The following is a 26,535-nucleotide window of genomic DNA, read 5'->3' on the forward strand; positions in this document are numbered from 1 at the left end:
AGATGGGCAGTTCTCTCCTTTCTTTATTTTCTGGCGAAAACATTTAAGATCAACTCTCTAGCAAATTTCAAGTGTACCTCACAGTATTGCTAACTTTTCGCAGTAGTACTTTTCGTATTTTCTGAAAACTCAATGTAATTTGTCAGTTCTGATATTTTTTAACAACCCTCAGAAAATGGCTTGCAGAACCAGTGGTAGTAAAATACTTCAGATACATGCTCCCTGTTCATGGCATCATTTCTTATGGTTAAATAGGTAGATAAATAGAAAGTTTACACATAAAGATTCCACCTCAGCCTTCATTTTTATGGACTTCACGTTTTGATATTTCAAATACACCAGGAAGGAAAGCACTCTAAGGAAAGTTTTAAGAAGGGAATGCTTCCCAGTGGCTGGGATAATGGCAGGTATCAGGCGTAACCTTCCTGTGGATAAAAGGCAGTGTGGGACATGGTTAGTCCACCTCTGCTTTTGCTCTTAATCTGCAGAGTGGAGGGGAGAGAGGAGATAGGAGGAGAGGGGAGATTAGGAGCGGCGCTGGTGCTCCACTTACTGACAATCATCCTTCACTCAGGCCTGGGTGGTTTCTGTTGTTCTTTGGGGTAGAGTTTACTTTTAGTTCTTTGGTAAATACAGTGTGTCGACTTCAGAACCGGCTGATGTTTGTAAGCACTAGGATGAATGTTTTCTCTAGTGGGTAAATTTAGAGAATATGTTAGTTTTGAGTGTGGCTTCAGGGGCCAGGTTTATTGTACTTTTTTCCCCCCCAGAGGACTCCATTAATGGAGGGAAATTTTGTCATCAAATGATAGAAATTAAGTTGAGCCTTAGCAAGCTGTCATTTTGCAGTCAAAACTGGTCAAATATCACCAATTTTATATTGTTCAACTAGCAAGTGCATTCTTGTTGAGCTCAGGATTCTGGATTTGCAATATGAAGAAAAATGGAGTCTCTCTCTCTCTTTTTTTTGAGTTGGGAAAACTCAAAATTTGGTAAATTGTTGGCCCTTTAAATGATCTTCAATTTTGTGCCGCATTGACCATCTGGATTCACTTTTCTATGTTCAAAACTGAATGACACATGGAGGGCATTTAGAGTGAAAAGGAAAATTTAAAAAGTCATAGCCTTTACCTTCAAGAAATCATGCGGTAATTGTATAAACTGTTAAATAAATAATTACAATATAGTTTGGTGTGGCTGTAGTTGAGATTTCTGCAAAATTTAAAGGATGAGACAGAGGAAAACATAATCAACTCTGCTTAATAACAAATTTGTCTAAGAGGTGATTATTTATGTTGATGTTTATACTCTGATAGAAGAAAGGGGAAGGATGTCCCTGGCAAAGTGAATGCAGAGATCATACAGTAAAATAAGGGTTGGTCCTTGGTATGTTTAAATAGGGCAGAAAGTGGTGCCAGAGCAGTGAGTGGTCAATAATATAATCTGGCAAGGTAGATGAGGGGTAGATTATGAAAGACTATGAATTGATGTAGATAAGGTACTTGAAGTATCTCCAGCTGTAGGCAATGGGCAATGTCAAAGATATTAAAACAGCGGACTAGAGAGCTGGGCGTTGTGGCGGGCGCCTGTAGTCCCAGCTACTCAGGAGGCAGAGGCAGAAGAATCACTTGACCCCAGGAGCTGGAGGTTGCTGTGAGCTGTGATGACACGGCACTCTACCCAGGGCGACAGCTTGAGGCTTTGTCTCAAAAACAAACAAACAAACAAACAAAAACACAAAACAAACAAACAAACAGAAACCCCAGGAGACTAGAATGACTTAATTTTATGATATAGAAAGAGACAACAGTCTGCAGTGGGGAGGGGGAATGAGAGAGAAAGTGAATAACTCTTTATCAGAGTTTTAACAGACAGTTGAAATCTGTACCAGCATTTATCCTACTTTTTAATTATCTAGATGAAAATGAGGTTGAAGGAGAGAGTCTCATTGCTTCATTTGTGTGTCTTCATGTCTTACTAAGGCCAATCAATGATCTCTTATGTAATCTTGATAATTGTGTGCCTTTATTAGGTGTCTATATCGTATAAAACATAACTAGTAATACAACCTAGCATGATAGATACCAAGTAAGTAGTTCCTCAGAAATTCAGGATACCACTTGTGACACTGTTCTCTTGGAAAACTCGTCAAGGGTTTAATCATTTATGGAAAGTCTAGCATATACCAAGAATAGCTCTAGGAGTTAGAATAAAATATTGACTAAGACATGGTGCCTGCCTCATGAACCTATCTCACAGGTACAGCTTCACTGAACACTGAGTATTTTTTGGATGTGTGTGATACTAGTAAAAATACAGCTTGCAGTTTCCTAAAATTATATTTCAGATATTTTAATAATAAAATATGAAATATATAAATAATAACACATGATAAATCCAGAACTTATGGTGCACACGTCTTAAACCTAAAATAAAAAAAAATGCATTCTCATGAAAAGATTCCAGTTTTTCACGTTCATTCTTAAAGCTGTCTTAAAGAAAATGAATCAAATTGACTGTTAATTTACAGTATCTTTGGTTAGATACGCACAATTTCAAATAATGCCAAAATCTTAATCAAGCTTTATTCTCACAGAGAAGGCTCCCCCTCTTGAAGAGGCTGACGCTTTCACCTCCACATTTTCCCCTCATTCCTTCATCAATTCTGCCCTCTGCATCTTCAGTGTCCATTCTCAGTTAACATCTTCCCTCTTCCCACCAGTATACTAAAGCCTTCATTACCCGAACAAATGTTTACCTCTGCAAAACTGTCTAGGCCTCTCTTTCAGGTTTTAAAAAAAAGTAATGTGCATTTGCTGCCTGCCCTTCTGATCCAGTGCCTAGGTGTTCACTATCCTTTGCCGTTTTCTTCTCCGTTGTAGAGATTGCACACGTTGTAGTACGATGATTATGAAAACTGTATTTTGCTCCTAGAATAAACATTAAATGGCTTAGATGACAATCACTTCGAGTGACCTTTGCAAATTTCTACTAGCAATAAAAAGTAATAAGATGCTTAAGTAATTGCCAGAGAATTTTACCTTATTTGTAATGAATTATTTTTCATAAGTGCATGTCAGGGCTGGTTTTGTTTGTATTTATCATTCAAGTGGGTTTTAAAACTTGAATTAAATTAAAATAGTTTGTCATAAGATTATAAACATCAAAGAATGCTTAAAAATTTATTATAATGGAGATACACTGTCAATTTTAGTTATTAGGTGAATAAATGTATGTGCGGAAGATCATATGTAGCTGCCGCTATTATCATAATGCCTTAATAATCATTAGAATTCAAGAAGACAGAGTTTAGAGCCTCTTAGAATTATATAAATCCCTAATTTCCTGTTTCAAAAGTTGATTTGACCTCTCATTATCCCATAGAGAGAAAGGTGGGAGTATTCCTTGAATGCCATATATAAATAGTGTTTGAATAGGTCTGTCTACTAGGTGCTCTGAAAATCCAAATATCTTCTTATATATTGGGATAATGTCCTTATTGCTTAATTTGAATCACACTTATATATTAAAAATGAAATATTTTAACTTCTATTCAGAAAATAATACCTACAGATATGCAATTGAAGTTCAGTGTTCATAACAAACAGTATAAGGAAATGGAAAAAAACCTATACTTTCCTCAGAATAGAATTACTTCTCTTTAGATAATATAGATCTATCTATGAGTTGCTACGACAAAAGAAGTTCTGCTTATATACTGAATTACTTAACAGGTAGAGAATGTCTGTGGAACAAAACTAGCCAATGACCTTGACATAAATATAATGGTAAATGAGATGTTGCTGATATGTCCTTGATATGAATTTGTTCTCAAGGTATATTGAGGAAGTAGCTATGGGATTATTGGCTAGTTGCAATCTTCTTTTATTTATTCTCCACTATTCCTGCATATTTCAATATGAATAAAAAGTAAGTATAAAAAAGTGAATATACTTAAGGGGGCAAGTATACACTTAAAGGGTCCATGTATCTCTGGTGGGTAGTTTTTATGAAGGTGAAGGTGCTTGGCTTGCACGTGGAGATTCAGGGATCCCAGTCTGGTTCTGGCCTCAGCTCATAATGTGAGTCTGATGTTAGAGAAGATGATTCCCCACACAGCACCAACTCTTATATCTTAGTCGGATAGTTTAGTAACTATGTAATTATAATCCAAACCTATCTTTTAGAATTTTTGTTAAAGAAGTTTTTGTCATGTCCATTTAATTGAATCTCCTTTTTTGGTTTGGCTTCACCATATATATATTTCTAGTAATAAGGGTGGCACCTGTGGCTCAAAGGGGTAGAGCGCAGATCCCATATGCTAGAGGTGGCGGGTTCAAACCCAACCCTGGCCAAAAAAAACACACACAAAAAAAGAAAAGATATATTTCTAGTAATAAAATATTCCTGGAGTCAAAATGTGTGTAATGAAAATGTGTACGAAGTGCTAATGTGGATCCTTTTGTGTTTTCTGCAATGTTTGCTTATTTTCATTTCGATTAGAGCATGACTGAAAATCTAGCTTCCATCTTAAATTAGTTTTCATGTGGGGTTTAGTTATTAATATTAGTGTATTTCAGTGTCAAAGTCAGTAACCATAGCCTATATATATGGAATGCTTAGGTGTTGCAACAAACAGTTGAAGTTTGTTACGTATACTCCCTCATTTAATTTTTATAGCCACCATGGCATGTAGTTATTGTCATTGATCCCTTAGTATGTTATAATTTTGAAATTTGACCCAGAGTTAATTCATTCAAGTGCAGTCATTAGTGACTTTCTGAGAGATGTGTCTTCAGGGACACACAGCATACAGGACCGTACACTCACCTAGTTGGCATTACTTACTACAGACCTAGGGTATAGAGAATAGCCTATTGCTCCCAGGGTACACACCTATGTAGCACATTCCTGTACTAAACAGGGGAAGGAGTAATAACATAATGGTAAATATTACCGCAATAGGAATTTTCAACTCAATTATAATCGTATGAGACTACTACTGTCTTTGGTCTGTCATTGACTAAAACAAGCACAACTGTACTTGTAAAATAAAATTCTTCATGCAAAATATATTTTCTTACTAAATGAAGTTGAAGGAGCAGCTGGATAGGAGTGTTTTCCTATCAATGTGTTGGCCGTGGCTCTGCTGTTTGTTCTGAACTGGCAGTGACAGCTCCTTCAGCAGTGGGGGTGCTAATACAAAAATGGTGGGAGGACTTGCTGTGAAGAGATGATAGCAAAATAAAGGAAGGAAGGAACCTGCTATTACGGAACACCTCTGTACCACAACTGGATACATCCGCTGCCTTCTACTGTGCTCATGAGTTCTGTGAGACCCAGGGAACCTGATCCTCATTTTTGTAAATGGGAAAAAGTTAACTGGGGTAAAGCGATATTAGATCATACAAACAGAGGCCATCTACCTAATGACCCAGATGGGACTGGAAGTCAGAGGTTAGACTTCAAAGCTAGTATTCTCAGTCCTGGACCATATGTCTTCTATTGCTCAAAATTTTTAAATGTTTTAAAATAATTATTTTTTTCTACCGATGGTATTGAATATGAAAGTGAAGAAGAGACCCCACAGCACTGACATGATAATAATAAATAAGAATAAACACATTTATTCTTAAAGCTGTCTTGCCCTCCACCCTCACCTTTCCTTCTGTCGCCCGTCTTGAGCTCTGTGGTTGCTGTTTCATGTTTTTCTGCACTGTACAACACCCTTAAGAAGGAGGAAGGTGAGGCAAATGATAGTAGTACTGTATTAAAGATTGAGACAATGTCACCGTGGGTTTTAGCCATCCTATCACTGGACATGTTGAAGTGTCAATATAGCTCAAAATTGACCATGGTTTTGGTCTCCACATTTCATTGTCATGTATTTGACTGGTAATCAAATGAAGAATACAATCTTATTATATATTCTGTAGACATACCATCTTATTATTTAGTCTACAGGTATCTCCCGCAAGAATTAGAAAAGGAAATTCCAATCAATTGAGTGCTATTTCATGTTTCTGTTCCTGGAGGCGCTAAATATAAAAATCAAGGTCATGATATAATTTTATGGAACTTTTCTGTACAAGGACCGAAACATTCATTGTAAGAAATAAAATGATGTCTTGAGAAAAGCAGTGATACTATCCTCTGAAAATAAGGGTTACAAGTCAGCTGTTGATCAAACATAGAAAAGATTTAAAATGTCAGAATATTTGAAATAGCAAAGTGATTTGGCCCGTCTTTCAGATTGGTAGCTATTTTCTTCACTGTTCCCCCCAAAGCCTTTGTCACAGGTCTTGTTAATTGCTAACCAGTAAGAACTTGTCACCCCTTCCTTTCCAACTGAATCTAAATTTTATTGATGCATTTACATTTTTCCTCCTCCCACGCACCTCAGAGGCCTCAGTCAGATGTTCCATCCCACATAGGAGCCATTTGCTCACATTGTCTTTGTGTAGGATTGGTTTGCACTCGATCAGTGGATACAGACAAGGAGTTCTCAAGAGAGCGTCTTTTGGATGTCCTATGGAAAATAATTTTTTTTGAGGAATGAAAGAAGATGTAGAATAAACAGATAATTTTGGGGGGAGACAGTGGTTGGATTCTTGGAATTACTAAGCCAACATGTTAACATGGGGACATCTCCCAATAGACAGCAAAAAGGAAATATGGAAATAATTGGATATGAGACATTGTTGATTTCCTGATTTTAGCCAGCCCCACTTGTGCTCTTGGAATGTCTTTGTACAGGACTACTATGCTTTTAGGATAATATGCTTTTTTACTTTGAGGATTTTTCTTATTAACTGTCTACTGTCCTTCCAACTCCCCGACTCATGCTTTACAGTATAATGATAAAATATGCTAAGACTTCCCATTTGTGACAGTGTTCAGACCGTCCCCAGCATCATCCAGGTATCACTTTTATTAACATTTATAAAGTGACTTGATAGTGTCAGATGACAGACATTAAGTAAAAATCATTTTCGTTACTTAAACACTGTAGGCATATTATGCAAACATACAACCGTAGTTTGCTTATAGCCTCAGGTATACAAAATATTCCCCGTGCCTTTGTTTTTTTCTTGATTCACCTACTGTTTGTCTTAGCAGTTTTACAAGATGATTTACCATTGGTAAATACTAATGGCATACCTTCTGCTGCTTGAAATTCATCAGAATGCACAATGGAATAGAGATTTTATTGCAGTTGTGTTTCGGAGTTTAATCAGAGTGTATTTATTGCTGTAAATACAGTGGAATAAATGATTCCACTCTCAAGTAAATGTTCAAGTGTGACATTCTTACCATGATTGCACATTGAGGTACATGGAATGAAGTATATTATGTGCAGAGGTTTTTTGTTCCCACTAAATGGTACATTTTTGAATTCCTTTGTACATTTATGAAAACCTATCCGCAAAGTGGCCTTTTTTTTGTTTGTTTTTGTTTTTTTGCAGTTTTTGCTGGGGCTGGGTTTGAACCCGCCACCTCTGGCATATGAGGCTAGCGCCCTACTCCTTTGAGCTACAGGCGCTGCCCTACATTTATTAATTCCTTAGTGTGCTTTAGAACAACTTGAAATTTGCCACATGACTGAACTTGACCAATTGTCTGCATCAACTTTCTCTGCCATAATGACTAAACTTGTAGCTGTTGGTCACATTTTCACCTCCAACCCTAGACATTTGGCCTAATGGGTTGCTTCTGAAATTCTTAGCATTTTTTGGCACTCCGATTATCAACAATGTAGTTTTGTTTTCTTAGTAACTTTTTAGTGGCTGAAGAAAATGGTTTACTTTGACTATGTCCCTGTTAAGAAGAAAAGTGATTTGCAAAAGTTTTCTATGTGCTTTTGGTCCTGTTAAACCGGAAAGGGCATTTTCCAGTCTCAAGGGCTGTTCTTGACAGACATTCAAGCCACAGCTCAGTATGTGAGTTTGTTTCCAAACTTGAATTTCTCGAGTTTCAGAAACACAGACTTCCATTAGGCCACCAGGCTAGTACAGCAATGTTTAGATATTATTTCAATCAAAGAACTGTGTTCTATTACCCTAGGATCTATGTCAAGCTGTGGATTAGGTTAAAAAACCAACAAAAGCTCCTGGTGGTTGAAAGATTATAAGTATTTTGCTACATTAGTGCATTGCAGGCATGAGCACGCTCTTCCAGCATTTTAGAGTTTCACAGTGTTACAATTAATTAATTGTGTCTATCTAGCTAAAACACTAGTCAGAGTTACTGTCTGCACTTTCAATAAATCCTTTGAATTCCCTTGATCTTTCTTTTTTCTTATCCTTCCTGTGTACTGTAGCACAACTTTCCCAAACTCATAAAACTTTGATTAATGGAACAAAGAATTAGACTTGAGATACCTGCTTTTGTTACTCTCCCATGCTTTCCTGACCTTGAGGTCGCTTTCTAAATGTATCTCAGCCTTTTTTCTCTCAAAGAACAATAAATGAGAAAACTGAAATTATAAAGCATGACCACCCTTGCTATCACTAAATCATTCATGCCCGCACTTGTAACTAGTCATTCACTATATACGTTCAAATATAGTGTTTCTTTCTAGAAAGTAGTTGACATTTATTCATTTTTCTTCACTTTTTCATTCTTCAGCTCTCTAACTATGTGCACATATACAAATTAGGTGGAAAATAAAGTGGGGCAAAGAGATCATGTCTATCAGTCGCTCTTCCAACAGCGCTTCCCTTGTAACCTTGGAGCAATGTGGTTTCTGCATGAAAACAACACCCACTGGTTGTTGTTTAAAACCCTCTACTAATTAATGAAAAGCAATTATATCAATCTGTTTCACATTCCGATATCCAGGTTTAATGCCTTTTTAGAAACCCTTGTGTTTTTATCCTCAATTTCTCATGCATAGAATTTGATCTTTTTTTTGAATTGAGTTTTCCATTCAAAATCTAGGTTCCATTGTCTAACCTGGGCACCTTTCTCTTCTCTGAAGCCTCTCTTGCTACTCTTGGGGAACACAGGCAAGAAGCAGAGCTGCAGGTATAAACGTGCTCATCCTTGACCCCAGTGGAACTCAGTTGCCTTCCAGCTGTGCAGAGTGTATTTCTTAGCAGGGAGCCTGGTCTTGCGTTCACTTGGTGCTGCTGGTGGAAGCCGCCATCATGTTCAGGTTCAAAGGTGGCCAAATAGCATCCTGGGGACACGTCCCAAGAATGAAGTGGAGCCTCAGTTCTGTCTGAAGGCTGCCAGGTGGGAAGATGGTTGAGTCCCCCGCTGAGAGCACCATGATTTGTGGGTAGAAACTGGCAAGGGGGTCCCGTGAGGAGCACAGAGTCAGCCCCCCTTCTCGCTCTCTTTGGGAAGATCTGAAGGTAAGGTGCACAGCATTGCTTCTTTTCTTTCTCACTTGCTATGGAAGTTCTGTCATTGACACAAGGATCTACCTTATTTATACTGTGGAGTGGAGATACACGCAAAGCATTTGAAATGGAGGCTGTGGTAACTTTCGCCCTCAACACAGTGCCTCTGGAATAAATGGAGATAGTTGAGAAGAACTCACTTTGTTTTATTCTCTACAAAATACTGAAATAAACAGGACACACACACCATTGTTAGAGACTATCAGCTAAAAAGGCATCACTGTTCCTCTTAAATGATTTTAATTGCATATCAATTAAAGGAATATTTTGCTACTAGGGTTTTTGTTTCTGAGGACAGGAGAAGTAAGATTTGTGCACTAAAACAGGTCAGATCATACGTAGATAATGTCTTATTTACAATGCATTTAGTTAACATTAAAACTGCAGTTGCATTGTTCAGCAATGGTGAGGTAATAAAGCATTATGTTTTTTGCTAATCAGGAGACTACAATTTGAGATTTAGGGTTGCTGGGACGAAAACATACCTTCCTCCTCTCTTTTGTAGTTTTACATTGAGCTGAAGAGATTGTTCTCTAAGATTCAGCACCTAAAGAATGCATTTTTTTATATTGTTCAAAGCTGACCTCTGCTTTTAGAAAAGTTTATCTGCACTTTTTCATCTGTTTAGAAACATACATTTTTGGTTAAGAGATCGAAGACAATCTTTCTTTGTCTTTTTTTTTTTCCTCTGAGCTCGGGAGGTTGAGATAAAAAAGAATGACTGCTTTAAAAGTCACACATGGCTGTAATTTAAGATTTTTTCCCTCTCATTGTCCGTAACAGTTGAAAGAAACCTTCAATGAAAGTTTATTAACTAGGCCAATGCCTGAGGCAATAAAGGTTCATTTATTACCAGTTTCTTGGCTGTTTTTCTTCTTCTATTTTTCGGTTAAACTCATAGCGTAAGATAATACTTCACAAAATTAAACCTTTGACCTTCTGTAGAGTTAAGTCTCCTTTGATTAGATAAAGTAACAATTTATGGTCCAGCATGAGGTTGCTCATGAAATGAATAATGCAACAGACTCTGTGTGGACGGAGGATCTATTGCTTTTGAAAAGATGAATGCTGTTTAAAGGGAGAAAAGTCCACTTAAGTGTGTTGTCTTTATTCAGTGTGCACTTCAGCAATATTTCAAAAGGCTTTACTTCCAAGAGAAAGTTATGTTTGAATTTTCTAATTCTCATAAGAAAGATGTATGTGTAAAGGTATTGCAAAAAGCTTTTGAAACTCTTTGTAAAATTGTCATGCATGTGATTAGGCCACATATTGCAGGTATTACAAATGGCCGAATTATAAAATTAAATAAATGCAGGAGAAAAATAATCATTGATTTTACAAATGGAATTCTAAATGATGGAGCAATTAGAATATTGTAATTTGTGATAGTATTGTGTGCCACTCTTATCATGGCTTAAATCAAAATAAAACTTAATAAATTTGGCTTAGAAGAAGAAAAGGGATCATAATAAACTATACTAATAATATTAAGCTGGGTTCTTAGTTTTTAAACCAACCCATAGCAGTTCAGTTTCTGGTTAATATGTTTACAGTAAGCTTTGTAGCTAATAATAGTGTTTTAAATTTTGTTTTGTTTATGTCATATTATAAATTTGAAAAACTGTAACTCACTGCCAAATGAAAAACTAGAGGTGAAATTTCTAGATATTTCTTACGTTGTTCTGTGTAAAATGAAAAGAATTTTCAAAATTCTTTGGAAAAATTGAGAGCAATATCAAATGCATCAATGAAAACATTTTATCGAGATTACCTAATTACCCCAGAAGAAATACACATACTTGCTGAATCAGAGTCAATGTTTGCTTCTATCTTCAGTTCAGTGGAACTAGAAAGATGTGCATATAGAGCAGGTCGTGTTACTCACAAAGCTGTTGTGATTAGCCGGTTGTTTAAACTACTAATTGACATGCAGAAGTTGAATGCTTGAGAGAAGTGTTTTAGTTTTAGTTTTGTTCTTTTTCAATTAGCTTAAATTATTTAAGGTGAATAAATCTACCGCAGTGATTTAGTTTCTTTTAATAGAATCTCATTGGTACACTATAAATTGGGTCAAGAGAAGCCATTGGATTTTAGTGTAACTACAGACATTGCTCCTAAAATGAAGTGATGTTAGGAAAATTGAAGGTTTGAAACAAACTAAAACATCTTATCAGGATACACAAAAGTGTCACATTTCTTTCCATGTTAGCAATCAAACCTTTCTTTCTGTTAGATAATTTTGCAGCCAAAAAGAGAAACAACTAATATAATAGTAACCATTGGTAATTCTTCCTGATATCCACTTGCTCCATTCCCAGTTGAGCTGGATTGAATATATGAATCTAACCTCGTTTTAAAAAGTCATTTTAAATGTAGACAGAATGTATTTCCTGAATAATAAAGTATAAGGTTGCCTTGTAATGAAACTAAGTAGTTTGTATAAGTTACACTCAAAGAGTTCAGTAACTTGATCATGATTGGGAAATTGTGCCACCATAAAGGCTTCATCTCATTTGACATGCCAACTTTTAGATGATGACAACCACTGGAGGCTATGGACCACAATCTATATTTCTTTTGGATCTTCCCTATCATATTATAGCATCTTCCCTATCATATATCAATTATATTATTGACCTTTTTCATAATCCAGCTTTAAAACTGCAATCTCAAATCTTCTTTTTCCAAGCCTATCGCCATTCAACTTTCAAATGAGGAAAACACCTCCTGCCTTGTAGGCTGATTATTAAGACTACATGAGATGTTAATATAAATGCAAGACCTAATAACAAAGAAGTGAAGAATGTATTGCCTCAGCTATTACATGATGACTATTCATGTATATTTTACCCAGTCCACCAAGATCTAGACTTCCATTTAGAATGAAGAATAATATATATGCACACATACATTATATATATACATATATATATATATTCTATGTGTATTATTTAAATACATTTCTTTTATGAGTCTTTTATTTTAAAAAGTGTATGTTATTATATCAGAAAACTTTTGTGGCCATATCTTTTACACACATTCTTATCTCATTAGATAACTCCCCAAATAAGACTCATATGTCAAAATATCCATCTCGGTTGCTTTTTTGTCATGTTCTTCCTTCAACGACAACTATACACTGACAGAACCCCACTTAGTACCTGGATTCTAGAAAAAGAAAAAAAAACAAGAGGGAGACTTATTAAAGTATCAAAGGATTTGGACAAGGATTTACATGATAATTAGCAAAGTAGAACATTTGTGGAGATTATTCTTAGGCTGAAATGCCAATGTTACTTCTTTGTAGAAAATTAAATTTATGACATCTTTCCCTCTTTTCACTTATTATGTTGCCAGAACTTCCACCAGTATATTAACAGGTCACTCTCATGCGAGTTAGAGCCACCTGCTTGGGGTCAATTCACTGAGTAATTTGGAGTGATGGGTGATGGAGTTAGTAAGAAGTATGGGCCTTTAGTATGGGAATATCTAAGGCCTAGTTTCCTTGCGAATAGAAAAATAAGATAAAATAAAAAGAGTGCTTAAAAGAAAATTAGAGTCAAAGTTTGCCTATTTTAATTTGTTGATTTGTTTCTAGTTCGAATTTGTATTATATTCAAGACACGTAAAGAATAATAATTTATTTACTCTTCCTGCATGTTGTAACCTATGTGAGGTATAAGATTCAGGCAAAAATTATAAGTACTTTTCATCAATAGTGTAGGCTATTGTGCGTACTTAAAGTTGAATGACCCGAATGACCATTGTTTCTGGGTCAAATACTTTAAATGCGATAAAACTTAATCACCAATGAACATTTAGGTCCTGTTTCTGAGCAGTCCATGTTACTTGGACATCACCTGAGTGACAATGGCTTCAACTTCGTTTGCATCCCTGAAAATACTAGAGCAAAGTGATTCCATTTCTTTCAAAGATTTCATAGTTTACCGTATTCTGTACTTTTCTTTTTACGTTTATTGATAGAGTCAGTGTAATCAATGCTGAATGGAGAGTTAGGGGATTTGGGATTACTCTATCATTATTTAATGATGTGACTTTATAGAAATGATTAACCTCATTGCCCCAACGTTTGATCATCATTAAAATAAAAGGGTCACATTAAGTACAGTCTTTCTAGTCCTCATGTTTTATATGTTTATCATCACAACTAATTGTTTTGGAATATTCTTCTAAAGGCTATAATATTCAAGGGGGAGTAAGATATATATTCAGTGTGAATTCACAGTATGTGCCTGTATCAAAACAGCACATATACGCTATAAACAACTATTAGGTGCACATAATAATTTTTAAAAAGTTACGTATTGAAGATCTTGTGTTAAGTTCTACTATAAATAAATTAGGTGGCATTTTATTACAGCAATTACAAATTTTTCGTTGGTTACATTTCAGCCTGATTCTGAGTTAGTAATCAGAAAGTGAGATTTTCTTTTTCTTTTTTTTTGAGATAGAGTCTTACCATGTCACCCTCAATAGTGTGCCATAACGTCACAGCTTACAGCAACCTCCAACTCTTGGGTTAAGCGATTCTCTTGCCTCCGCCTCCTCAGTAGCTGGGACTACAGCTACCTGCCACAATGCCCGGCTATTTTTGGTCATAGTTGTCATTGTTGTTTAGCAGGCCCTGGCCGGGTTCAAACCCACCAGCTTTGGTGTATGTGGCTGGCACCATAACCACTGTGCTAGAGGCACCAAACCAGAAAGTTAGCTTTTCAAAACTTCTGTAGAAATTCTTCAATAGTTTACACATGGCCGAATGACATCCCCAGGATGTCCCTCCTTTTGACTTCACTGCTGCTACGATCTCTCCACACTACAAAATTGGGATTTTAAGCTATCCAGATACTTGATTTATCAGTCACTGTTAATATTATAATAACATGTTTAATATTGTATATATTTCCAAATTAGTGGAGGTTTTCTTTTTTTATCCAAACATTTTACAAATCGAATTTAATGAATTGACAATCCAAAAACTGTTTTATAGGCTGCATAATATTCCATGGTATACATGTACCACAATTTGCTAGTCCATTTGTGGGTCGATGGGCACTTGGGCTTCCTGCATGACTTGGCAATTATGAATTGGGCTGCAATAAACATTCTGGTGCAGATGTCTTTGTTATATTGTGATTTTTGGTCTTCTGGGTATAAACCTAGTAAAGGAATTATAGGATCGAATGGCAGGTCTATTTTTAGGTGTCTAAGTATTCTCCAAACATCCTTTCAGAAGGAACGTGTTAGTGTGCATTCCCACCAGCAGTGTACCTCTTTCATGTTTACATGGATGGAGCTGGAACATATTTTTCTTAGCAAAGTATCTCAGGAATGGAAGAAAAAGTATCCAATGTACTCAGCTCTACTATGAAGCTAAATTATAGCTTTCACATGAAGACTATAACCCAACTATAGCACAAGACTATGGGGAAAGCGCCAAGGAAGGGGAAGGGAGGGAGGAGGTAATGGTGGAAGGAGGATAAAGGGTGGGGCCACATCTACGGTGCATCTTAGAATGGGTACAGGCGAAACTTACTAAATGCAGAATACAAATGCCTACACACAGTGACTAAGATAATGCCATGAAGGCTACGTTGAACAGTTTGATGAGAATATTTCAGATTGTATATGAAACGAGCACATTGTACCCCTTGATTGCACTAATGTACACAGCTATGATTTAACAATAAAAATAAATAAATTAATTAAAAAAACTGTTTTATAGAAGTGTTTCCCTTAATGGCCTCAAGGATCAATTTTTCTTCCTCTCTGTAGAATACAGATGTGTTTCAAAGGCCAAGAAATTTAGTATAATGGACATAAAGAGAGACAAGTTCACACTCAAAATCTTCAGTCTAACCAGATGCACATTTAAGTAACCTATGTTAGCTGCTTATCATTTTTTGTTATTTGGTGGTTTAAGAGCAGGGACAGACATATTTTATTAACAATTTTATTTTGTATTGAGAAATGAAATGACTGAAAACTAGAGTCAGTTCTTGGACAGCTGGTATTTAAATAAGGGTAGGATGAAAATAGGGTGAAAAAAAGGTACTGGTGTTTTTTTAGTTGTTATATTGAGCCAAGAGTTCTTCTAAGACTTGGAGTGATTTCAATTGAGTTGTAATTCAAGCTCATATGGTGCTTACAATGCACCTTCAACAGAGTTTTGCAAAGAGTCTATAGGAACTGTCAGCAGCAGAAAGATTACTTCACAGTAATGACTGTGGAATTGAACTATGCTTTTTGATGTTTTACTTTCTGAATTGAATTGTTGGACAAGATTAATTGCACACAGTGAGAGTTTTAAATGAATGACGATGTAAAGCATTAAGTTTCTCTGTATGCCACTTGGAGAAAAATAACTGAAAGGTTTAAATGAATAAATGTATTTAAAGCACAAAATGCCTGGGCTAATTTTAAAATTCCTTTACTAACATCCTCATTGAAAATAGAAACAAACCCACTTTATTCATCTGTGTTGGTTCTATTGCTCTGGTTGAAGTAATTTAATATTCCTGCTTTCCACTAATCCTCTAGTTCAACAGAAGTAAACAATAGGTTTCATAAATTAAAAATACACTCTTCTGAACATGCTTATAAGATTAAAAAAACAAGGCTGTAAACATTTATGACTGAAACAAACTAGATTGTTCAAATACTGCCATGATGTATCATGTATATCAATATGGCACTGATATCAGTTAGAATGCAAACAAGGTTTTAAATGATGTGCCCCTTCATTTCAGCTGGAGAATCCGCTTCACACCATCTGCCTATCAGATGGTTAGGAACCAGGACTGCGTATTAATGCCACATGTTCGATTTTCCTCCTTCTCGTAATGGTTAGATTCATATTGCTAATAGCTGTGCATGAGCACTGTCGATGAAATTTCTGTGACGGCAGAATGATGAGATATTTATAAGCCGCCTGTCTCCCTGAATAATCAGTAGGAAAGATGCCAGACATCAATAACTTATCAATTCCAGAATATTAATAATAACTACCATTGGCTATAATGTACTATATGTTTAAAAGTGTTTCTTCTAGATTTGAGCAAAGTAACATAGGCTAATATAGAGTCTATCGTATGGAAGGTTTGAACGCTTAACCATCTCTTGGATGTAACCCATTTTATTTAAGCCTTAGGTTTGGGGAGATACATTTTATATGGAATGCAATGTAAAAGTAGACAACATATCAAACATTTGGAAGTCATCCTGATGTCTTTGAAACCAAAGATCAAAGATTGGACCTTTCAAGTTAATGAGCAAACAAACAGATCAGAGAAAGAATTTGACAGCAATATGTCTCTTTTATTGATATTTATAATCTACATTTGTAATCTTCTATTTATAACTAAGGGTACTAACTTATTTGAAATAAATTGAAGATACTTTTCCTTTTTAAAAGAAAGTGATCAGCATGGTGTAATGGCATTTGAAGAATATAAAGAATTTAGAGGCTGTTTTAATAAAAGTTGAAAGCAGAAGGAAAATAAAACTATCTTTGCAGAGCGAAATACTGCTCTAATAATAATAATGATACCTTCTTATCTTCCAAAAGCTAAATCCATGAGTATTGAATTTGAAATTGTGATAGCTTTGTGGCACAGATTAGAGATCACAGATTAGAGATTTTAGTAATTTTATGATACATTTGATCAATGTAGATAGCTACATCAAATGATTTGATAGAAACATAATTTGTAGATATCCATTTATCAAAAGGCTAAATTCTCTGGGCTGTTAGGTAAATTTTTTCATTTGCATCTTTGTGAGTAGCTGAACAAAGGTAAAACTATAAGGATTTGATGGATATTATGAGTAATTTATAATATCAGCTATCAAATGCCCGTGCTGTTGCATAGGTTTTTTCACTTTAATTCTTCACAACGATCGTGAGATTGGAATTGTTTTCGAAGCATGGGACATTATATAATTTGCTTCTCTTTTCCAGTAAGTTTGATGTATGTTGTCCAAGATTTCTGTGGTTCTTTGGAGTGTTGCTGTTGCTATTGTTGTTGCTGTTTGTCCAGCTACTGTATTACACTTAATCCTTATATGATAATGAGATTCGATAACTAATAACTTCCACATTGGTCATGTATTCAATAGAAACTTTAAAAGACTTTACAGGAGTATCCAAAAAGTGAAAATAAGGAAAATTTATTAGTCAAGACAAAACTTTTCACAATAGGCAATGAAAAAACAATATAGAATTTGCTGTGAAGCAGCAAAGCAGAATGAAGCTCACAATAGGAGTTTGCATCAGATCATAATTTAGATGATAATACGACAAGTCATGTTTTGAAGTTCTGTGTAAAAATGTATTTGTTCTTCTAAATTGCAAGGGATACAGTTTGTTAAGATTGAATAAGAAGGCAAAAAAATACCGTTAATATGTTTGCATCTTATAAAAGTCATATAGGATATTAACCTAAGTTTGATGCACAGTCCCTGCCTGGGGGCTTGCAGGCTTAGGAGTGCGTGTGACTTATTATCTTTGAGATAATAAGCCAGTTATTTATCTTGAAGGAAAACATCTTTATTAAACACAACATTTATCAATCAATTTTTTAATCAATGAAAAATTTTTTTTTAAAGTTTATATATTTTTTTGTGTTGTTAATGTCGTACAAAAAATTTAAAGTACTTGGTCCTTCTGTGGGAACTGATGGAGGAATTATAAAACACCTTCAGCTCAACCAGTTAGTTTAGTTTGTGCTCCAGGTTCACTGCCTAGATTCCTAACCATCTAAAAAAAATACAGAAAATGAATTGTAACTATGCATTTAAGTTTTCCCATTGCTGATGATAAAATTTGATTTAGACACTTTTAAAATAAAAATAAATGATACTACAGTGCCTTTTTTTGTCTCAGTGCATGAGATACTATAAGTGTTTTTTAAGAGTATAAAAGTAAGTTTAATAAGGTGAAATAGATGGGTTAATAAATCCCTAGTGTAAGAGATAATCTATTCATTCATTTATTTTTCATCATGTTTATCATCTCTATCTATCTATCTACTATCTATTTTTTTCCTTCAATGAAATAAAGAAATCTGGCATAAAACCTATAAATCAAGAAATAAGGAGCAATTACTCAAGCTTTTCAATTACCAGTTACCAGTTACCAAATTGATTCAACATATGTAAATATTTTCTAGAGTCAGTAAGGAGTATGGCTACTACCTCAATAACGTACAGAAGTGCTGTATTACCTGGTTAGCTCTGTGCTTGGGTGGGTTAAAAGCATAAAGAGACTCATTTTCAAAAAAGTTTGTATCACACCAAAGTAGTATGTTTCAAAATAATGATTTTTTTTTTTTTTTGGTACAACGCGAGCTTGCATTTTAGGAGATTTTTTTATTGATTCTTTTTTTTTTTCAGACAGTCTCACTTTGTAGCCCTCTGTAGGGTGCAGTGGTGTCACAGCACACAGCAACCTCAAACTCTTGGGCTTAAGCAATTCTCTTGCCTCTGCCTCCCAAGTAGACAGGACTACAGGCACCTGCCACAATGCCAAGCTATTTTTAGAGATGAAATCTAGCTCTGACTCAGGCTGGTCTCAAACCTGTGAGCTTAGGCAATCCATCTGCCTCGGCCTCCCAGAGTGCTAAGATCACAGGTGTGAACCACCGTGCCCAGCCAGCCTCTTATAGATTCTTAAGCATAGTCACTTTTGAATACCATAACAATGATGATCTACTTGATTAATAAGCATTTGTTATAAGATACAGATGCACTTTTTTAAGTAATGTAAAGGCACCAAGCGTCAGAACCAACTGGCTGACATGCAAAAAAACACAGATTCCTCCATTTACCCCAGAGACATTCTGTGAATGTGGGCTTAGGGTTGATAACCTCATTCTTTATTGTGCACTGCAACTAAATCAATGTAGATTATCACTTTTGCAAACAATGAATTGCCTAGTTATCGGGAAAAATGCGTTGTTGGGAAGAGTTAAAAGCAGTGGCAATTTGTAGCATGAGGCACTTTGAGGTGCGATATGGAAGTGGTGGGTAGGCGTGGGCGGGTAACAAAAATCTCTACGGATATGGGGCAAGAGGAGAGTTATGAGAAGTGAGAAAAGGGTCGTAAAGGAAGGTAAAAGGATATGGCAAATGTTGTGGGTTGCCATCGTTTACGCAAGTGGACAATTCTTGATTATGTATAAACATTGGAGTTTAAATTCTCTATGTAGTATAGACCAAAGATTTGAGTTATTTGGTGAGTTTATTGCACATTTTTTTTTCTTCCTTTAAGGTAACTTTGTAAGCTGGGCATGGTGGTTCAAGCCTGTTTAATCCTAGCACTCTGGGAGTCTGGGTAGGATAGATTGCCTGAGCTCAAGAACAAGACCCCATCTCTATAAATAGCCAGACATCGGGGTGGGCACCTATAGTCTCAGTTAGTTAGAAGGCTGAGGCAAGAGGATCACTTGAGCCCAGAGTTTGAAGTTGCTGTGAGCTATGACTCATGACACTCTATGGCAGGCCGTGAAGTGAGCTCTGTCTCAAAACAAACAAACAAACAAAAAAAAAATTAAGGTAACTTTGTTAGGAAACAACGTATACATACAATGGGATCTGCACCAAAGGCTGGCGTCCAGGTTGCGAGCTATATTTTTACTAGAGACAGCAAGTTGAAGGGGATTTGAGAGTTACTAAGGGATTTAGAAGGGTCATTGCAAGGCCAGGGGGAAGTGCTGTAAGAGCAGAGAAGAGTGAATCTTTGTGATCCTGTCCACCCTTAGGCAAGATGTCCCTTTGGGGAGTTATACTTTATATTAAATTAACGAGATTTATTACTCCTAATATATTCACATTTATTGTAACATAAAAACAACATTTTAAATTACTTTTCATTGAGATTATCAAAATAATTACTGTATTTCTCCTGGAGCTTTCCAAGTAATCTCGTTTGATAAGCATTTTTTTCCAGTGACAGTTCATACTATGGCATTGTGGTGGCTACTTGCAATATATACATTTAAGAAAGTATTTCTGGTGTTTTGGGAAAAATGGATTGTTGGGAAGAGTTAAAAGCAGTGGTAACTTGTAGAATGAAGCACTTTGGGGTGACATACAGAAGTGGTGGTGGTGGTGGGCGAATAACAAAAATCTCTATAGATGTGAGACGAGAGAAGAGTTATGTGACTTAGTAGAGCTAGCCCTACCCCCCTGCTCCTTAGTTAGCCTTATCCCCCTCCTCGAATAAAAGAGGAATAAACAGTTCAAAGGACTGCTTTGCTCTACTCTGATTGCACTTTAAAAAGACCTGTGGAATGGTAAAATTAACTAAAAATGTACAGATGCTGGGGCACCAACTCAGATCTCCTGAGTCAGGAACTCAGATGGTAGGGCTCGGAATTTGCATGCCTTCAGAGCTTCGTGGCTGATCCTAATGCTCAGCAGTGACGGCCAACTCATACAGAGCAGCAGGGTTGAAATGAACTCAAGCAAGTGAATCATTAAGTCTACTCAAGGAATAGGCTGGGGAAGGTCAGTTATAGCTCTTTAAAAGAGTGAGCCTTGAGCTAATTCTTGAAATGTTGAATTTCAAGGTGAGAAATGAAGACGTGGGACCCTGAGCATGCTTCTTTGACAGCCTAATATTTAAGCCAGTGCATGACAGAGGTGCATGCAAGTCTGGGACTGGGGACTAGAGAGCTTCTCAAAAAAGTGGGACCAATGTGTGCAGACAGTGATTTGAAAGAAGGAGTGAGGTCATCCAGTAGAGGGAATGGAGGGAATCCTGTGTCCCTGGAGCACAGAGAGCAGGAGGAACAGATGATTCTACACAGAGGGCCAGGAGATTGAGTGTGAAGGGCCCTGACCACTATGCGAAGCCCTGGTCTTCATGATCAGATCTTCATTTTCATAAGAAGAGATTAGAGGCAGGGGAAGGTACAAGCTGTGAAGAGTTTATTGCAGCACTCTAAGAAAGAAAAAGATGGAATCTTGCATTGATGGGGGAGGCAGTGGAAATGAAGAAAACTGGTTGAATTTGAAAGATATTGAAGAATTAGAGTGGTGAACTTATCAAACAGCCAGGTGAATTAGTGGAACTAAAACCAGCAATTATGTATGTGTGTAAGTCGTAGCTTCCTTCAAAACTGGGCTAAAAACAGAAAACTAAAAATTATGGAAGTTAACAACATGCGTCCATGTATGTGTGAGTTAAGACAGGTGCACATCTTCTGGAATTTGTATTAGGCATATAAAACTGGGAAAACCGTCTACTGTAAAATAAAGGACTGCTATAAATATGATCATCTAAATAATAAAAATATAAAAAGTATTTTTAAAAGTCAGGGACTTATGCAAGTATAAGTTTTTCTAGCTGAGAGGGTTCTACCAGTCTATAATATCCTGCAGGAATCAAGCGAGGCTGTGACTTTACTTATTAAGGAACTGGAATATATAGTATGCTTAGTTTTTACTAAACATGATATGGCATTCCTCACTCAGCTTTATGTTTTTTAATCCTTACATTTTCTCTTTGGGATTAGAAAGTTTTTACAGATGAAGAAGCTATGCTCAAGAATGTTTGACTTGCTCGTCCTAGGCCATATCATGCATGGTTATGTTTTTTTTTTTTGGAGAGACAGAGTCTCACTGTACCGCCCTCGGGTAGAGTGCCGTGGCGTCACACGGCTCACAGCAACCTCTAACTCTTGGGCTTACGCAATTCTCTTGCCTCAGCCTCCCGAGCAGCTGGGACTACAGGCGCCCGCCACAACGCCCAGCTAGATGCATGGTTATGTTTTAATGATGCTTAATTTTATTTGAATCTGTATGATATTAGCCAGCATATCTCATGGATACTATAAGCAAGATTTGCCTGCATCATAAATCAAATGCAAAGCCCTTGGAATGTCAAACGTTGGTGATGGGTCAGTCCCAGGCAACCGAGGGAAGGGGCACATGGGATGGTCACATTGATAACAAGGCAAAATTGAGGAAAAAAGATTTGTTGGGAAACACAAAGAGAATTTTCAGAGAACCGGAAAGAAAATGTTCTAAAACATCTTTGAAGGAAATGAGTAATTGGGGAGAAAATTCAATCATAGGAAGATGAGAGAATCAGTTCAAGTTGGGACTTAAAAGGCAATGAACGTTCAGATCAAACCCGGGTGGATTCTTTGAGTTTTTATCAGTGCCTTTTAAGGGACAGTTAGTAGTTTTTCATGCACAGATATGGATCTGAAGGTCTTATTGCTCTGGGGTGAAGGTTGTTAGCACCTCCTTGGTCGGATCTGAAGGAAAGGTGAAGTCTTCTAACCTCTACAAAAAATAGCAGAGATTTCCTTGAAAAAGAAAAAAAGACTTTCTTATAATTCCATGGGCTGTAACTTACTTGCTGTATTAAGTAGAAGTGATGATTAGTAGGGAGGAAAAGGAAGAGAGAGGTGTTCAGTGTCTAATCCACCAGCTGGGAGTGGAAATAAATCACACAGATAAATTCAAACGGCTGGAGCTCTGTAGTCAGAAATACGAAAGCAACCATATCAAAAAGAATATTTGTGGGGTTGGTGTGGGGTGGGAGAGATATATCTTCTCATACACTGTTAATGTTTTAGAATTAGGAGGGATCATTCCTATATGCGCTTGTCTGTCATTTTGCAGACAAGGGTTGCCAGGCTGAACTTACTTGGCTTGGTGTAGGTTCCCATACTTATAAGAAGACAAACCATTCCACTGCTCAGAAAGCTTTGCTTGCTGCCCCTCTACATAAATATATAAATTCAGAATAGCATGGTCTTAATCATCTGATTTTCCAAAATCTTGTCTCAACTCTATTTCTAATCTTTTGTCTACACCTTCTTCGTGCTCTTCGGATGAAAGAGACAAGCTGTTAGGCACAGACGTCATGGCATAATGGTTAAAACTGGCAACTCTGGGACTTTTAAGTCCTGTGCTATGATTTTCTGATCTGTAAAGTAAGCATAATGGTAAAATTAATCACATAGGGTTACTAAGATGATTAAATTACTTAAATCAGCACTTGCACGTAATAACTGAAAACAAAATATTAGCTTTTATTACATTTTATTTTACTTTTGAACACCTTCAACATTGGTGACACCAAGCTGCGTAGCAACACATGGTCCTGTGCCACTGAGTAGTTCCCGATCTAGTGAGGAAAACACGTACAGACAGACATTCACAGCACAACAGAGCACGTGCTGCAATCGAAGCCCAGGTATAAACACGGTTCAGGGGGAGAAGAGCAAACGAGGGCTCAACATAGGTTATGATAAGACTCCTAGACAGAAGTAGCATTTTGGGGTGGCGCCTGTGGCTCAGTGAGTAGGGCGCTGGCCGCATATACCGAAGGTGGCGGGTTGGAACCTGGCCCTGGACAAACTGCAACAACAAAAATAGCCGGGCGTTGTGGCCGGCGCCTGTAGTTCTAACTACTCGGGAGGCTGAGGCAAGAGAATCGCCTAAGCCCAGGAGCTGGAGGTTGCTGTGAGCTGGTACTTTACCAGGGTGACAAAGTGACACTCTGTTCCAAGAAGAAGAAGAAGAGGAAGAAGAAGAAGAAGAAGCATTTTGCTGGAGGATGTAAAGTCAGGGAAGTGAGCCATGGGACAGGAAGATTCCAGAAAATGAGAATGGAATTTGGGAAAGCACAGACTCGAAGAGGCAGGGCATCATATATGGATAACGGTAGTGTATTCAGCATAGCCGGAGTGTAACACAACAGTGAAAAATTGGGTGATGGAAGGTTTTTACTTAGTGTAAGGCCTTGTGGATTAATCTAGCAGTTCAGATTTTCCCTCCATTTAAGCAGCAGGAATGATACTCGGATGGGTTTCATTGAGAGGTAATGCTGGCTGCATTTCCACCACTCTCCTTCTCTGTGTAAATTATGTTTCTGCTAACGTTTACTGTGGGATTTTCGAGAGCACCCTCCTCCTTCTATAAGGGTTGTTTCATTGGCTGGTGGGAATGAATGTACCTCGTCAGAGTGTTGCATAAAGGAATCAGATACTGTAATATATATGTGTGTGTATGTGTATTAATATTGTAAAGTACACAAACTATTACATGAAAAATTGGAGTTTAAATTACCTCATTTTTAATTTATTCTTTGAAGGTCTGACAGCCGCAGCCGCAGCAGCTGCCGCTGCCACCAATGCAGCTATTGCTGAAGCAATGAAGGTGAAAAAAATCAAATTAGAAGCTATGAGCAACTATCATGCCAGTAATAACCAACATGGAGCAGACTCTGAAAATGGGGACATGAATTCAAGTGTCGGTAAGTTTTATGTTCACTGGAACTTTTTGTGATTGCTTTGCTACTGAATTATATAGTACTTGCTTTTGCAGAACAAAACTGCTGGCTAGTCATCCTAAAAGTTGGTATTTTTGCTTCAAAACAGCATCTATTTTTCAAGGATAACCATTTGCCTCTCTAACATGCACTGTAAATGAATAATTATTTTTTATAGGATCAACATTATGGCTACACCTTCTATCTTAAGCATTCAGTTAACACCTTTCATAATACAAATAAGTTTTAATCATCAGAATTCTAAACTATTGAGTATAAGTAAAGTGACAGAAAAACATGTACAAATAAAACCCTATGTCTGATTTTTGATCCTTTAATGCATTTATCAAGTTAGAAATTTACTGTCATTGTCAGTATAACAGACTTTTCGTATGCTGCCAAGAATAAGGATTATGTTAATGCTTAATTCTTCGCATACATAACCATTATCAATGCCTCTCTCATCTTAAAAGTACAACTTTCATTTTCTTGATTTTTTTTTCTTTCCTGCTCTGTGAAGAAAGAGAGACGCAAAGTTAACTGTCATGCTCAAACTGAAAGCAACAGTTTTACCTTCGCCGAATATCCATTTGAGTCATTGTTTTGTTAAACACAACTTCAAATGTGGGTTGGTTTTTCATGAATGAAATCTTTAGCATTTGTGTTTTGAGGTCATAAAACTTTTTATTTTCCTTCTGTCCTGTATTTCTTCTCCTTAAAATGCAGAAACCATGCTCAAAATATAATTCAACAACAGAAATTTGGATATTGCAAGATACGCTATCTAACATACGTTCATGAACGACACAGTCGTTCATGGGTATTCAATTCTCTTCCCGGTAGCATTTTAGCACAGTATTTCTTAAGTTATTCAGCAGCTCTCCACTTGTAGTCTGTTAAGGATATATAAAGAAATGCATAGTTAAGGCTATATATAGGAATAACATGGATTTTGGTACTAGTCATTTTCAAAACAGTTCCCTGGGAACATACACTAGACATGAATGTTACAGGTGGAAGTAATTTGTAAGTAGACACACAAAGCACAAAATACCACTAGTTCAGTCATAGTAAAGGGGAGCTTTTAACGTAAAAAGAGAAAGATAGAACTTGACAGCGTAAGTACAAGGTTGGACAGATAAGTTCACAAACTCATCCTAGTAAAAGTGCTACATGCCTCATTGCTAAACTGTCCCTACAGTCACCCTCACAGAACTCCTCTGGGGAAGCTATGCTCTGCTGTCAGCCCCTGGTCCACCCTTCAGAGCACTTTTTCCAGGATGATTTTGTGAACTTAATTACAAGACTTGTACATAAGAGACAAAGACCAAAAGCAACGGGTTAGAACTGGGAGCAGGTGGTGCTGGCACTTCTCAGAAAGATGAAAAGACATGGAGGAAAAGCAAACAAAGGTGACTCCAAAGCTGAAAAGGACTTAGTAAAAGAAGAGGTTTGCATTTGTACCTGCTCCTGGGGGAAGACACTGAGGGCAGAGGAGGGTTTAAGTCATGGTTTATACATACGAGTTTAGGCTTTGAGAAGTTAAAATGGTATCAAAGTGAATTGAAGGAATTATAGTTTTATGTTTAGAACTATTAAGTATAATTACTTAAAAATAAAAGTCTTTGGCTTTGGCTATATAATAAGGCAACATTGAATACTTTCAGAAAACAAGTAATTAGCCATTATAAATCAGAGCTATCGTTCCAAAACATAATCTGGACTGTTTCCAGAATTTTAGGAGCGCAAGTCTTGAATGCAGGCTGTTCTTGATAGTTGGAGTTATGAGGAAGGATTCTTAAAATAGGCAATTTAATAAAA

General features: G+C 36.7%; 1 protein-coding gene across 2 annotated transcripts in view; it reads left to right on the forward strand.

Moving 5' to 3' along the window:
* DACH1 (dachshund family transcription factor 1) overlaps positions 1–26,535 on the forward strand; it is a 446,358-nt gene that overhangs the window by 213,094 nt on the left and 206,729 nt on the right. For both annotated transcript variants that reach the window (XM_053563860.1, XM_053563861.1), the window contains exon 3: positions 24,538–24,699. In XM_053563860.1, coding sequence (XP_053419835.1) covers positions 24,538–24,699 — 162 coding nt within the window. The remainder of the gene's footprint in view (positions 1–24,537; positions 24,700–26,535) is intronic.

Source organism: Nycticebus coucang, chromosome 15 (assembly GCF_027406575.1).
Source record: "Nycticebus coucang isolate mNycCou1 chromosome 15, mNycCou1.pri, whole genome shotgun sequence".
Taxonomy (NCBI): domain Eukaryota; kingdom Metazoa; phylum Chordata; class Mammalia; order Primates; family Lorisidae; genus Nycticebus; species Nycticebus coucang.